The following is a 16,655-nucleotide window of genomic DNA, read 5'->3' on the forward strand; positions in this document are numbered from 1 at the left end:
GAGAAAATCACGTACGATGTGACACAAGTGTGCGGCCCCGGGTGACTGGAACGGGATAGCAGTGATGGCGACAAGAACAATGAAGGAAGAAGAAGGGTTTTGGGTTGGTTCCCGCACGCTGGTGAAACGGAGCGCTTGAGGGTTTTGAGGAGAGGTGTTATGGAGGTCGGGCCCAGGGTTCAACTTTGGTGGTTTTCAGCGATAGGGAGAAATGACGTTGGGTCTTCATCGGCAACGGCGACGACAATAGATGGTAATTTTCAGCGACGTCAAGTTGGTTCTAATAATCGATCGAAGCTCTGATACCATATTGAATTTAAGAGTGGAGAATAATATTTGTCGTAATTATCATTTATTTGGTGTACACTATTTATAAACAACAGAGACTGTAGATGACTACAACACTTCAGAGTTTGATTCTATCTTGAACTAATATGTGGATTCTTATCATTATCTATATCAGCCCTGCCACACCACTCACAACCTGTTTGGAACCCACATAAAAGAAAAAAGGGGAGAGAAAGGTATTTTCTGTTGTTTGACATCAAAAAATCATTGAAAGAAAAGAAAATAAGTGAGAAAATCACTCTCCTAATTAATAATTTTTTTGTCACAAAATAATGGAATTTGGGGATAAAATAAAAGAAATATAAACTTGAAAAAAAAAACTTAATCACCAAGATTTTAAAATATTTTTTTTCACATGTATCCAGACATGAGAAACTGTATTTCTCTTCAATTTCCCCTTTGATTTTCCATTAACATTCAAATAAGAAAAAAAGAAACCTATGTTTTTTCCTTTTTTTTTCTCTTTATCTTTCTCTTCTCTTCATTTGCTCCATTTTTCATGTTCCAAACACAACCTCATGCCCTGAAGACGGATGCGAAGGCACTAACGATACGGGCGGCAGGCAACAGCGGGATGTTGGGATTTATGTGGGAAATCAGCGATGGGAGAAGAGCGATGGGCGGAGGCTCTGGCTGACAAGTATGATGGCTCGGGCAAAGATTGAAATAGAGGGAGAAGTTGTATGGGTTGGCGTCACCGAGACGGAAGGTGGTGGCGATGTCTCGGCATGACACATGAGAAGAGTTGAAGAGACGGCTAAGAGAAAATCATGTGCGATGCGGCACAGGTGTGCGGCCCCGAGTGACTGGAACAACTTAGCGGTGATAGCTCAGCAGTGATGGCGACGAGAACAATGAAGGAAGAAGAAGGGCTTTGGGTTGGCGCCAGCGCACTGGCGAAACGGAGCAGTAGAGGGTTTCAAGGAGAGGTGTTGTGCCCAAGGTTCAGTTTTGGCGATTTTCAGTGACAGGGAGAAATGAGTTGGGTCTTCGTCGACGACGACGACGACAACAAATGGCAATTTCCAACGACGTCAAGTTGGTTCTAATATTCGATCGAAGCTTTCGTACCATATTGAATTTAAAGGGAGAATAATATTTGCCGTGATTATCATTTAGACAACACTCTGCACGTGACTACAATTCTTCGGAGTTTGAGTCTATATCAGCCATGCCACACCACTCACGGCCCGTTTGGAACCCACATAAAAGAAAAAAGGGGAGAGAAAGGTATTTTCTGTTGTTGTTTGGCAGCAAAATATCATTGAAAGAAAAAAAAATAAGTGAGAAAATCACTCTCTTAATTAATAAAAATTTTAACTCAAAATAATGGAATTTTGGGAGAAAATAAAAAAAAATATAAACTTGAGAAAAAATTTTAATCACCAACATTTTAAAATACTTTTTTCCACATGTATCCAGACAAGAGAAACAATATTTCTCTTCAATTTTCCCTTTGATTTTTCATGAACATTCAAATAAGAAAAAATAATCCTATTTTTTCTCTCTTTCTCTTCCTCTTCTCTTCATTTTATTTTCTCTCCATTTTCCGTGTTCCACATGAGTTCTTATTTTCTTCAGACTCAATGTTAAAGTTCACAGTTTCACCTGATTATTTCTTTCACTTTTTTTATTTGTCTATTTTAAAAACCATCTAAAATAAAATAAAAAATTACACAAAGTTTTATTTGATCATTTTTATAATATTTTTAAAATAAAATAGATATTAAAGTCTATTTCTTATCCAAGTACCAAGACTACAAATGGATGAGATTGATCCAAAACCCACGTCCCTCCATCTATAAAACTCAATACAATCTACAAATAAATGAATTGAATTAGAATGTGAATTGAAAATGGTGATTCACATTTAAGAAGATTCCACAACTGAAATTTTTTTACATATTTATCTAACTTAGTGACTTATCTAATTTGAGTACATTAGACATCTATTTATAATACAAGAAATACATAGAATCATAATGAAATTAAACTACCAAGTCTTTGTTGTACTTAGAATAGTATTCTTAATTATGATGAAACTAAATAACAATTAAACATAACTAAAACACCTTTTTAATTGAGACACTCTTGTAAGACTTCCTCTCATGAGACTCTTATTAAACTCACCATATTAATTTTCCTTCTTTGAGACTTATTCCTATGAGAATCATATAAGACTCTTCCATAATTACACCCCCTCCTAAGAACCGAAGTTAGTAACTTTAGCATGTAAGGAAAAAAATTCTTCATAGATACAAAATCTTTATTTTTTGTTCTCCCTCTTACTTGACTATTCTCGACATATAAAATAAATTTAGTTTTTTTTTGTACTTCTCCTTCTACTTTTTTTCCTAACTTGGACAAAACAAATATAATAAAAAAAAGCACTCGTAGCTACAGAACCAAGCTCCATATACTAGTCAAAATGATCATTGTATGAAAATTAAAAAATTAATTTAAAAGGCAAAAAAAATCATCACTTGTGTGAATAAAAATATTTGACTCACACTAGATGTTGGATGCACTCTTATACTCTATAGGTAGTAGATTTATAGGCAGTTACTCAAAAAAAATGATAAATTGAATAAATACTAGAGGAAAACAAAGATAACAATACCTATACTTCAAATGAAACGAAGCAAAAATACAACACACATACTTCCAAAAAAGAAGTTGCTCATCAAATCAATAGATTAAAGAGAATGACCATTATCAATATAAAAATATAGATAAAACAAATTAGGATACTAGATTTCTTTCACTTCTTTTAATTTTTTTTCTTAAAGGAATGGAGTAACATTAAATTGGAGCAAAACAAATACCACAATTAACCAAAAAATAAAAAAAAATTTGAGAATCTCAATGACAGATGAGGGCAATAAAGGAACTTGAATAAGAGAACTTGCTTAGGTAAGAGTCTATGGTAGTAAGTTATTAAAATAAAACAGAAAAATCCAATAAATAAATAATAAATAAGCCCTTCTTCTCCCTTGTTTCTCTTTTGGAACAACCTTCAACCCTTCTATAGGGTTTCATGTGGGAGACAAGTTAATGTTGTCCAACAAAAAGGTTTATTAAAGATGAAACTTTGAAAGATATTCTATCAATATAAGAGTAAATATATGGCATAAGAAATAAAGGTAATAACTGGAGAAAAAGAGAAACTTTAGCATGCATGGCTACTACATGTTACATGAAAAACAAGAGATAAAGAAGTATTAGGAGGCATGCAATTAAAAAACATAAACTTTGGAACCTAGAATTGATGTACATGAATCTAAAATCAATCAGAATTGAAACACAGACTTATCTTTGAAGAAAGAGCTTAAAAATCAAATTTCCACAAGCAACATACTTCCAACATAACCTTTGAATCTTCTAATAATGATATCTCTCTTAAAACATTAGATTGAAAAATGGTATAATGGGTAAAAAAATAGACTTACATAACTTTCTTTTGAAATAGAAATTTTCATATAAAGTCTCATTCTTCATACATAAAATGTCTCAAAAAATAAAAAAAATTGTTATCACTCAAACCTTTCATGTTGCCTCACCTTTGTTACTCTAGATGTCAATCCTCTTTGTAGAAAACTCAGATTGACAAAAATTCTTTTTTTGTTGGAAAATAAAATCAAATATTTTTCCATCAATATATTATCTATAATATGAAAAGTGTATTATGAATGTGCAAACTCCAAAGAAAATAAGTGTTAAGATATGAAAAACAACAATGACAAAGAAAAAAAAGGTAAAATACAAACCTAAAACTAATAAAGATAATTTATAAAAAATGATCACATTATCGTTGTGAGTTGACCGAGTCAACTCACAAAACATACTCTAAACAACAAAATAATAACTTATCTAAATAATAATTAAATAAAACTAAAATAACTAAAACACATTTTAACAAAGACAATCCTATGAGACTTGCTCTCATGTGACTCATGTTAGACTTCACTATATTAGTTCCACTTATTTGTTACTTCTTTGTATGAGAGTCGCAAAAAACTCTTTCATAACTACTCAACATTAATTTATGTATTACAAACATAACAACTTGAACTTATAAAGTCCACAACTTAAAACAAATATAATACATTAACAACTAATGTTATAGATTTAAGTAACTAAAGATATCCTATATAGGAATTTTGTTTTTTAAATTTAAATTATTCAATCATTTTTTTAACCGATTGGGCAACTCTCACTATCATTTCAAAGTCTATGCCATCATCAAGTCAATATGTGACACTAAGCTTACAACCAGCCCCATTAAATACAAAATTCGTAACACCACAAGTTACTTATATTGCTAGTTAAAAAATGTTTAAAAGTTTAGAAACATTTCATCACAAAATGTTTCTTGTATTTGCAAGTATTGTAATAGTGTTTACTCTTGTAAACTGAAGAGATACACAAGTCATTTGAGTAATCAAATTAAAAAGTGAAAAAAAGAGTGAAATGAAAGTGGACAATCCATGATTATGTAAACAATAACCAAGATTAATGGAATAAATATGGATCTAGCTATCACCCCATCCTATCTAACAAATGAGCAAAAAAAAAAAAAAAATTAACCGAATCAAACTCTATCCACAAAAAAGTATATGGCTCAAATTTGTTAAATTGAAACAAATGGGTCATATGTAGATCATGAGGTCTCCTCAACACAACCCATTTTTAGCTTCGGAAAATGGATAATTTTGTAATTTTTAACTCTTACCTCAAGCACTTTTATCATTAGAAAATATGAACAAATATCATTGAGACAGGGAGGGCAGCTAAAGAAACCGAAAAATTGACTAGCATCAAAACTACCATCAGGTTCTACATTTCGACCTTCGTTGTTTTCCTTGACGATTTGAATGCAGTAAAGTGATACTCAGCTTGAGTTTGTCCAACCACACTTGTGCTGCTGCGCTTTTCACTGTAAACACTCCCGCTCGACTCTAAGGATGATGCTCGAAGAATTTCAAAGAGGGATGGACCAGAAGCTGTCCGAGTTTCATTTTTTGCCTCCTGGGTAGAGATTTTGGACTGGGTAGTGCTGTGCTTGGCAAAAAATTTCCTTGCTGGCTGTTTTTCTTTGTGATTCTAGAGGAAGAAATGACCAGAAATAAACAATGTCAGTCAGAGAACATTACATCAAATTTGAAACCATTGAAGTGCTCTATGTTGACTGGAAAAGAAGAAAGAACAATGCTTTTCAAAATAGATTACAAGACCTTTTTGCCACTAAGTGGTAAAAAAAGCGCTTGATGTCAATATATTTGTTCATAAAAGCTCTTACCAAATCGGAAGAGTCCTCTGATGATGCGATCCCACTCCTGCTATTGCTGTCATCACGACCAAAGATGAATGACCGGACTGTCGACACTCCTGGCTTGCGGGCTGATGGCAAAGTATTGCTGTGACCTCGGCCTAAAAAAGACGACTGCAGTTTGACCAATCAAGAGAAACAATCAGAACAGGATGTCTCAGCATTTTTCCAGAAATACAGTGACCCTTTTTGGTTACAAAAAACCACTTAGACTAGAATTATTGGCACAAAAGGGATTGAAGGTCAAATCACCTTAGAAGAACCACTGCTGTTAGATCCTTTCACCAGTGTCTCTAGAAAAGCTGCAAAAGCAACTTAACAATGTTAGAATTTTTCACATAAATTATGAAGACTTGGACAGAGCAAGGAAGAGTAGTACATGATGTTTTTGCCCTCTTCTTGTTTTCTGGAGCAATATTTAGTTTTTTTATGAGACCAAAAACTTCTCTCGAACTCTCATCCTCTACAGGAGACAAGAAAGAAGCGGCATCATCCTGGTTCAGATTATTGAATGCAGTTATAAATAGTTACATAACAAAACATGAGTATAACGAATACTTTCTTTTAAAGATGTGCTGAATTGTAAAAATATCACCACCAATGTTCTAGAAAGTAAAGTTTCTTTAAGATCTTGGTAAGCCCTGATCTTAAATTGTCAGTAAAATTATCTATTCCTGGCAATACGAGGAAACCAAACAAAACTTACAGATTTATTGTGATAGAACTGACGAGCTAGCCTAGTCTCATTCTCCTCCTCATCAGATAGAAAGGAGTCCTCACAATCAGTAAACATTTTTGTAATCATTTGCTTTAACTCCCTTGTTTTGATGCGGGTTCCACTTATTGGAGGCAAATCCAATGTTTCTTCTTCCAAGGGACCCACATCACATTGTTCATATCCCTCTTCATCACACAACAAGCTTTCCTCTCTTTTTTGTTGCACTCCACCATTGAGTCTCTGCAAAATATTTTCAGTTTCAGCAGCATCTTGTTGTTGAAGCCACTTCTGATGGAGTTCATCACGCCTCTCAGTATCTATAGCCTTCTCTTGATATCCAGATGCAATTAGATCCTTGAACTCTTCATATTCTCCACTTTCCTTTTCTTCATCTTCCTCACTACTTCCTTGATCAGCCATCGGCTCATTGTCACTGTCATCTTCTTCTTCGGCTTCATCATCTACAAAAGCTTTAACAGGATCCCCTCCTGGATGAGGGTCAATATTTTCCTTATCGTTGTCTTCTTCCTCGGATAAGCTGAAAAGAAAGGTAGAAAAAACAATTTTTCATCTCAGTAAAAGGGAAAGAAGAACAAAAATAATATATGGGGAAGGCAGGACATGTTAAATACATGTAAGAGAAAAAAGAAAGAAAAAAAAGCATACTTATACTCTATCATAAGCATAAAGAAAAACATGTCCAATAATGTGACATGATACGCAAGAGCTCATTAAACATGGACAAATCTCTTACAAAATCTTAGCAATATAGAATTCCGTCATGTACAATGTTCCTTCTGAAGCAGAAAACTGTGCACCTAGCAACAGTGTGGATTTAAGACAAAGACGCTTTGAATCTAAATCTCTAACTGAATCAAACTTGTTCCCACCTAGTCTTTTGTCATGAAGGCTCATATCAAATCTACTGTGACAGAGCTAATGTATGATATTTTCAGGTTTGCTCCACGTCAAGATAAACTAAAGGTCAGCTATATTTAAAGTTGATGGGAAAACATGCAAATTTACTTGCATTCAATGGTCAGGATCATATAACATTTGAAGAATGCAACATATGAACTGAAATAATTAATAGGTATGTTATATATTTAACCAATACTCATGGTCTTAAGTTATCTCCACGAGCTGCAGTATAGATAATAAGTAAACAGCAGACTGTGGATCACATTCTGAGAGTATACATGCACTTACTCGTTTTTAGAAAGAGTAGACTCCTCCTTCAACTTCTCTGCAAGAACTGAAGGGCTAAAATACTCCCCTTCACAAAGCTTATCTGAAGCATCCTCCAGCTCATCATCTTTTGAATCTTCTTCAAGATGATCAGAAGAACCATCTTCAAGCTGATTATCTTCCGAATCACTTCGTGAATGAATAGAATGTTCCTAAAGCAAATCCAGAAAATGCAACCCATTATTCCCTTTCATATTATGTTGCTCAGACAAACAGGTAAAACTAAAGACAGTTATATCAGAATGGTTCAGTATAGACCTCAACGAATGCAATGTTGATGGGATCTTGATATTCAACGTCAACCTTACTGGCTAAAACCTGAACTCACAATGTGAACCAATCATTGATCAATGAATATCAAAAGAAAAGTACAATAAAAGCCATGATCGAAAATATGGATTCCAATGGATCAATACCAAGGCACAGAGAAATAGTGTTACTCACTGTTTTAGACAGAATATTTTCTGGAGTAGTACTAAAACCATCCTCAGCATTTATTGTTGGAAGACCACCATCCTGAATCAAAATAATCGCAACACTTTCTCTTATAATATATATACATATATATCGGTTTAACTAAACCTGGAGAATAAGACCTTTAATTTTCGTATTAATTCAAAAAAAGAAGAAAGGACACACTATATCATCATTTCCACCGTCTTGTTGACAGTCTCTTTTTGCACACTGCAATTCAAACTGAACGTTGTCCCCCAATGAAGCGTCGTTATTCATAAAACTATCAGAAGAATCAGAGTTATAAGACCTAACACACAAACAAATCAAAAACATAGGTTTCCATATTAGTTAACAGAAGAAGCAAAAAAGTAGATTTTTTTAACTGTTAAACTAGAAGTAGATAAATAACAACTTTGAACTCCGTAAACGTGAGTCTTACTTTTTCAAAACTTCCAGTTTCCTTTGTCGGATCTTCTCCAGAACAGATGAAATAGGTTTCTGGACAACAGGCGAAGGCTTAAATGACGCGTCTCTCGTTTCTGACAAATCAAATGTGCACTTTAGCTATTTAGGATATTCTCCATTGTTTTGGGGAGGCAAAATAAATAAAAATACTAAAGCCCTAAATTTTACTGTTATAACGAATAAAATAGGAACCCGCAAAAAGACCCACTTCGTGGAAGGCGCCCCTGAATAAACATTACCTTCATGCAACTGAAATAAAAATAACTGAATCATGTACTCTAGTGAGGCTCACTCTTTCATAACCATGACAGAATTTTTTTAAATGACTTCATACCTCGTAACAATCTCTGAGATTCGGCATGTATCATGTCAAGATAACACTTCTTTTCCTGGGAAGGAATACACAAATGTATAATATCAAAAGACTGAAGAATTCGCCAAGAGACATTGTCGTGTATATAAGCATTGGAAGAAAACTGAGGTAGTAAACTACCTTTGCAAGTTTTCGTTTTGTTCTATCGGATGCTCCGGGTTTGGCATCATCGTCCTTACTCCTTATCCTTTTCTTTTTTGTACCTTTACCTTCAACACCATCCGTGCTACCTCGTTTCTTCGCTGGCCTCATCTCGAGGCCATCGGCATTTTCCCCCGACACAGCGCTTCCAGCATTACTTTCTTCCCGCGTTACTTGTAGACACTCATCGGAGCTACCTAATTTCTCCTTCGATTGTTGACTCAACGCTTTCGACTCTTCAGAAAATCCAGCGTTTTCATGTATTTCTGCTTGGATCTCAAAATTCCCGGATCCAGAAAATGAGCGAAATGGACTAACTGAGTTCTCTTCGAGGAGATTCGTTCCAGCAATAGGAAGAGAATGGTTCACGGCCGAATCAGAGGCATTTAGAGTCTCAACTACTGGAGACGGTGAACCAGTCGGGCTTACCGGTGTTTCCTCGAGAAGATCTTCTCCGCCGCTGACAGTGAATGATTTGATGGAAAACGGGGTTCGGAAGTTTGGAGTTTCCGAAACCTTCGATGCCTTCTTGAGGCGCTTGAACCTCGCTTGCTGGATGGGAGACTGGGCTGGTTCCGCCGGGGACGAGAAGATCAGATCGTCGTCGCTCTCCATCTGCTGATGGTCTTCCGGGGAAATGCAGAGCTTAGGGTTGGGACCTGGGAGTAGTTTCGATTTGATTTCAGACTCCCAGGGCATAATATCCAATGAAGGACGAAAGGGGCGGCTAAAATAAAAATGGCGCCAACGGTTTAAAAAATTGCCTCGAAAATTTATCGAGTTCCAACAGAAACGCGCCATTTGACCGGGTTCATTCCCTCGACTAGCCGATCCCCCAGCGATTGGACGGGCAGCCTCGGTGGGTTGGAAGAATGCCTCAGCGAGTTGACTCGCTTACCCCTTCTACTTTGTGCAAATCTCTCCAAATCTCCCAGAGTCTGGTCTTTGGCGAGTCAACCCAACTCGAGGTGTTCTAGGAAATGGAGAACTTTATGTAACCCAATAGAAGATATTGATTAAACTAAGGGAATCACTTTTAACCAAGTTGTTACTTGGATTTATGAGGCTCATTACTCGGTAGTTTTGTATTAATCCTAACTCCTAACTTCGTTTATCTAACTTTATCTAACTCCAAGTAGATATACATAGAGGACTAATCTAATACGAACAACCATTTAGTGTGAAACATGTGAAACGACATCTCAGTAGTTCGTTCATGGTCAATAGCTATCACAGTCATCCGATCGACGACCATCTCAACCGTTTGATCAATTGTTATCTCAGTAGTCTGATCATGATTGGACGACTGAGATAGCAGTTTCTCACCAAATGATTTTTCGCATTTGATCAATCACTAACACAACAAAAAGTGAGCACCCATTATTAGAATTTAAGTGAGAGAAAATATTTTTAATAAATATTAAACTTCTGCTCTCACCAATAAGTTAAAAAACAAGTGTAATTTTTATAAAATAAAAAGAAAAGAGGTTGGACTCAAATCAGCAACACCTAACTATGTTTGTCTCTATAAAAAATTACTTGATTTACAAAAATAGTATGTCTTTAATTACATATGCAATAATACCATTATCTCTATTTTATTAAAATAATAAAAATATAAAAATCAAATAAACACAAGTATTGGATAATGACTAAAAATTAAAATTTTATTTTTTAAATCATTCAATTAAAAATTAATTATTAAAACTATTCATGTTATTAACTTTTTATATCTGAAAACACACCAAATGTTTTATTTTCCACTTTTTCATATTATTTTAATTGGTTAATACAAATGAAACTTTGCAGTTAATGTTTATGTGCCAAAAGATAAGAGTAGCAAACCTCCATCAAGGATATGGTTTTGTAGAGTTTTGTAGTGAAGATGATATTGATTATGTAAGTTAATACACAATTAAGTACTTTAAATATGGTGTTGGCATTTGAAAAATTCATCTATAGTATCTGCTGTTCAGCACTTATTTGTGATAATTTTTTTCTTTTTCTTTTTCTGTTCAAATATGGTGCATTCCAAAAGAGCAGTTAAGAGTTGTTTTCTTTAGTTAAAAAAACCATTTCTTAATACTTGTACAAAAGACAATTTCGGTGTTTTAGTTTTGCAGCTCGATAGTTTTTTAATTTTACTTGCTTTGTGAATGGTGCATTCCAAATAGCATATGACCTTCATGACTAATTTCCTTCTGATAGATGTATTATGTTGATCATTTGTTTATGAGAGTCGATAATTTATGTGTCCATTTTTTTCTTCTGTAATCTATATTTTGTTAGACACGTTTAGAGGTTTGATCCTTTATTTTAGAAGCTTTTACATTTCCACTAGCGGACAGTTGTAACTGCTCATCAGTTGTAACCTCTCATCTTTTAATAGGAGAAGAAAAGTTTAAGGGTTACGAATCTGGTCTACTAGAGCACCTGTGACTTTTCATCGAGGAGCCTCTGAATAGACGACTCGATCTCCACTTTTCTGGAATTTAATCGCCATGACTAGTGGTAAGTGACCATTCACATTACCATTTACATATTATGAATTTCAAGAAATATTATAAATTCATTTATGCTAACATATTTCTCGTATATGTACTAAAAATTGAAATGGATCAAAAGAAAAAAGAAAAACTCCCTAGTGTTCTTTCTTAGACTCTAAAACTCTTTCATGTCTCACACACCACAAGAACTCTTTCAACTAAAATTTGATTCACCAACAATGAGATTTGGTAAGATTGAAGTCCATGATTCCAACCATCCTCATTAAAGAGGAGCCCCAGAGTTATCATCATCTTCAAGACTTCAACTCCCCCCCAACCATGGACCACACCACTATTCTCTGCAAAACCAAATTCAGAAACGTTAAAAAGAATAAATGTCTTTAGATATGAAAGCTATATGCACATAAATTCATTCTTATGCATAAATTTTTATCTTATGCTTGATTTGAAATCCATGAAAGTAATCCATTTGACTCATTGCTTCATGCCACCATCAAAATTAATAATTGAAAGAGAATAAATGCTTCCATTATTTTATTTATCTAATACATGATTGTTTTACTTATTTTAAATTAGTGCCGACATAAAGCTAAATTCGAAACATGTAAAAACATATTATTTAGTTATCTTTAACTAAATATTCTTTAAGTTAAACTATCTGCTATAATTTTTTTATTTTTTACGATTACATACGGTGGGGTTGAAAATCACCAAGGGAATTTCTAATTTTATTAAAATAACCAATACAAAAATCTATGTTATGCAATAAATGAATATGATTAATTGTATAAAGAGCTTCGTTCGATATCACATTTAAAAAAAAAGTTGATAAAATAGTAAAACTAAAAATCAAGTAAAATTGTCACCCCTACGTCTCTATTGAGTCGGTTCCACATTACTCGCATGGGACAATATTAAATAACTCATAAACTCATAGAATGCTACTTTTATGATGGTATGTACCAAAATGGTGAAATTTAACAAACCTTTGTTGGGTGGCAATCAAAGAGAATATGTTGGACTTAAAGCATTCAAATATTGTAAAAGTGACAGGAGTCCTTAGAGGTCACTGATAGAGAAGAAATTGATACCACAATCTCCTCATTTATGTTGCTCAATCAAAGGGAGAATTTAGGGTTTAGGGAGAATTCAAACCATTTGAGACAAGGACACTATTAAATGTGTTTGGATCATATGGACTTCACTTCTCTCAAAATCACAATCTAATCCTATGCCATAAAAAAAATTCCTTGAGTAATTTATCCAATGCCAATTAATAATGCAGTTAATTAAACAATTGATAGTAGATACTAGGCACCCAAAATTATAATTTTCCTCATTTAAGAATCATTTGCTGATTAAGATAAATAAATAATAAAAAAAAAGCAATCAATCAATCAATCTATCTATCTATCTATCTATTTAAATTATTTTGATATTTTTATCATGGTTTTAAAATCCTTTTCTAAGAATATCAGTAGACAACTCTTTTTCGAGTAATACTAATTATATTTTGTAGCTAGAATGAGAAAATTTTGAGGCGTAATGAACTCCAAATGATAAATATTGGCAAGAATCATTATCTCATTCTAGCTAGAATTGAGAGGAGTAAAGGAAGAAAGAAGAAAAGAGGGACGACTGAATTGAGAGGAGAGGAGTGAGATGACTAAATTGAGAGGAGAGGAGTGGACATTGGGAAAAGAGAGGATTAAGCTTGAATATAATGATCCCTAATCCTCCTCCTTAACCTTTATTTATACACGTACAAAATTAAAAACTACATCCATGTCACTCACCCTAAAAGGTGAGGAAAACACCAAGAATCTTGGAACTTTTACATGAATGCCACTAATGATATATTATGTACTCTAACAATATTTTTTGGAGATGAGAATTTGGAAGATACACAACCAAGTAACAAAAACAAAAAAAATGAAAACATTATCCAAGCAAGATATCTCTAGTTAGAAGAATGTGAAGTTTGGTCCAAGGCTCATATCAGAATGACTAATCAACTTATGAAGTCTTTTTCCCTACTAATAAACTCAAGATTTTTGTACTCATTAATCCATGTGGGATTATTCCTTAACATTCCCCTTCATGTGTAAGCCCTCTTATGTGGCTCTACATGTGGATAATTTGGGTGGAAGCTCACATGTGAGTGTCTGCTCTGATACTATGTAAAATTGGGTCCAAGGCCCATCCTACAATAACTAGCCAACTTAAGAAACCTCTTTCCCAAGTAATAAACTCAAGATATTTGTACTCACTAATCTATGTGGGACTATTCCTTAACAAAGATAAATTTGCCTTAAACACTAGGACACTTGGAGAAAAAGAAACCAATTCACGTCAATGCATGAAGGGGTAATAGAAAATATGGAAAGGAGAGTTTTCAACAAAATTGACCTTTGGTATTTTTTATATTAATATCTCCCAAAATATAACTTAGAATTACAAATGGTTTATTTCTAAAGAAAGCAGACTAGAGCTTTAATTTGATACCAAATTTAACATAAAAATATTTATTTCTTGAATCTATTATAATCACTTAATTTACTTCATTCTATACATGACCCTTGCTGACTCCAATGAGAATACCTCCTTACATATAGATCAATTGACATTAAAAAAATGCTCTTTCTGAAACTAGACTTAGATGTATTTCATTCAAGCATAATATTATTCATTAAATATAATTATTTTGGGATAAATAATCTGATATATTTTGGACTCAACAATCTGGACGAATAGAGTTCTCTTTCTTCTTTGGCCAACATGACCATTGACACTTCCGATATTGATCTCCCTCTAGAAAACCCAGATTGATAATTGGTTTGATTTTTAAAAAATGGACTTATAGATATTTATTTAATATATAATTTTTCATATGAAGTGTCACTCTTGATGCCATAAAATGCCTTCAAAATTGAAGTTTTTTGCTATTGCCCGAACCTCTCTAGCTATTTGACTTTTGCTGCTTCAAATATCTACTTCTATTTGTAGAAAAATTTGATTGCTAAAATTCATTTTGAGTCAAAAAATTAGACATAAAGATATTTCCTTCAATACATAATATGTAATATGAGAAGTTCAATATGGAGGTGCAAACGCCAAGAAATCAACAAGTACTGGGACATGAATGGAAGGGATACATAGAATACGAACATAAACTACTACATATGATAAATAAATAAAAGATCACATTATCTTTATGGGTTGATTGAGTCAACTCACATAGCCCGCTTTGATACCAGGTTGAATTTTTAGAAAAGAAAAATACTTCACTAACTTAATATAATTTGAGTACAATAAGCCTTTACATATAATAAAATAAACTAGTATAATCCAGTTACAATTAAAATACCCTTGTCTCAATTAGACCCAAAGTCTAATACTTAAAGATAAGTCATGCCATAATTAAATAACAGAAACATAAATAGAAGAGTGAAATAACTAAAACACATTTTACCTCAAACACTTCAGTGAAACATCTTCCCACGAGACTCTTGTAAAATTATGGCATATTAATTACCGCTCTGTGAGACTTATTTCTTTAAGAGTCGTATAAGACTCTCCCATACATGCTCTTCAAAAATTTTGAAAATATACACCATTGCCAATATCCCTCATATGTGGTTGTCTTTACTTTGTTAATAATTTTCTCCTATTCGTAATAAATTCAGTCCCCGAGGCATGAAATATATCTCCCTTGGTTATTCAAAAGATCAAAAAGAGTATTTTTATTCTCAATCACTTTATAAAACATTTATGCTAGCAAATGTTACAATATTTGAAGACCAATGATTTTATTCAAGTAAGGCACCTCTTGGTTTCTAGACTCCTATAGGGATGCCTAGATTGGTGACTACATGGGACCAACCATTGTTTCAGCCACATGAAGACCAATTGTCAAAACTAGATCAAGACATCCTCTTGACTTTTGTTAATCAATCACCTGTGCAATTCATGATGCTCCTGAGAGAAGAACTTTGCCATCTTCTCCTGTTTTTTTTTTCGGACTACCTTATGACACTCGACTTATTGTTGTTTGCAAATAAATCAGATCTTGTACTTCCAAACAACCTTCTACCTCTCATCCTATTGCCAATTTTATTTCCACTCATAGATTATTTTGAGTTGTTGCTTGTTTTTCTCAGCCTTATCTTCAATTTTTATTCCAAATACTTACGAAGAGGCTTTCAGAGATCTTAGGAGGAGAGTTGATATGGAAGTGGAGATGAGTGCCATTTATCATAACAACACATGGGAGTTAACATTATTTCCTCCTCAGAAGAAACCCGTGGAATATCAATGGTGTTTACTTTGTAACACAATCTTGATGGTTTTATTGCTTGATGTAAAACTCGATTGGTAGCAAAATGTTACACTCAATCTTATGGTAGTGATTATGAAGAGACTTTTTCCTCCACTAGTAAAACTTAATTTTGTACGTGTTCTTCTCTCTATTGTTGGTAAGTTTAAGCAATCTATTTACCAATTAGATTCCAAAAAATATTCTTTTATGATAATTTATTGGAGGAAGTTTATATGCGACAACCACTTGGATATGTCGCTGAGGGGGAGAACATATGCAAACTCAACAGGGTATCTATGGGTTGAAGAAGTCACCTCATGCTTGGTTTGAAAAGTTCAACAAAGTAGTTAATCAATTTGGTTTTAAAAGATGTGAAAGTGGTCATTCTATTTTCACCAAATAAACTAATCAAGGCATGATTGTCATGGTTGTTTATGTAGATTTGGGCAAAGTTTTCTATACAAAAGATCTTGATTTACTTAAATACTTTCTTGAGATAGAAGTTTTTTCATCCTGTGATAGTATAGTTCTATCTCAAATAAAGTATGTTTTGGATCTCTTGAATGAAACCGATATGCTTGGATATAAGCCAATAAATACTCCTATGGTTCGAAATATGAAATTATTTGCTAAATTTGGAAATAATGTTGATGTAGGCAGATTTTAATATTTAATTATCAAACTCATTATCTCATTGTTGTTGGACCTGATACTTCATATTCTCTAAGTGTTTTTAGCTAATTCATGTTGAA

The 16,655-nt window shown here is 33.5% G+C and overlaps 1 protein-coding gene across 1 annotated transcript; it reads right to left on the reverse strand.

The window, feature by feature from the left end:
• Positions 1-4,956: 4,956 nt before the first annotated feature.
• On the reverse strand, positions 4,957-9,728 carry LOC137953360 (uncharacterized). Its single transcript, XM_068800725.1, has 12 exons — positions 9,058-9,728; positions 8,899-8,953; positions 8,539-8,638; positions 8,283-8,406; positions 8,088-8,159; positions 7,902-7,961; positions 7,605-7,795; positions 6,384-6,933; positions 6,057-6,171; positions 5,930-5,979; positions 5,648-5,791; positions 4,957-5,451 (listed from the first exon to the last, which is right to left on the reverse strand). The coding sequence occupies exons 1-12, from the start codon at positions 9,691-9,693 to the stop codon at positions 5,185-5,187; spliced, it is 2,364 nt and encodes a 787-aa protein (XP_068656826.1). The 5' UTR covers positions 9,694-9,728; the 3' UTR covers positions 4,957-5,184.
• Positions 9,729-16,655: the final 6,927 nt, after the last annotated feature.

This window comes from Aristolochia californica, unplaced genomic scaffold (assembly GCF_029961685.1).
Source record: "Aristolochia californica isolate CCGP_79_NKW_82.1479 unplaced genomic scaffold, dmAriCali1.0.hap1 SCAF_16, whole genome shotgun sequence".
NCBI classification, from domain to species: domain Eukaryota; kingdom Viridiplantae; phylum Streptophyta; class Magnoliopsida; order Piperales; family Aristolochiaceae; genus Aristolochia; species Aristolochia californica.

What these genes read in the sequence shown, in the direction of transcription:
- LOC137953360 (XM_068800725.1), bottom strand. Translation starts at nt 9,693, where the DNA reads ATGGAGAGCGACGACGATCTGATCTTCTCGTCCCCGGCGGAACCAGCC. An exon ending in ATCTCAGAGATTGTTACGAG is followed by an intron (nt 8,639 to 8,898) that starts GTATGAAGTCAT and finishes TTGATTTGTCAG; the next exon opens with AAACGAGAGACGCGTCATTT. An exon ending in ACAGCAGTGGTTCTTCTAAG is followed by an intron (nt 5,792 to 5,929) that starts GTGATTTGACCT and finishes GTCAAACTGCAG; the next exon opens with TCGTCTTTTTTAGGCCGAGG.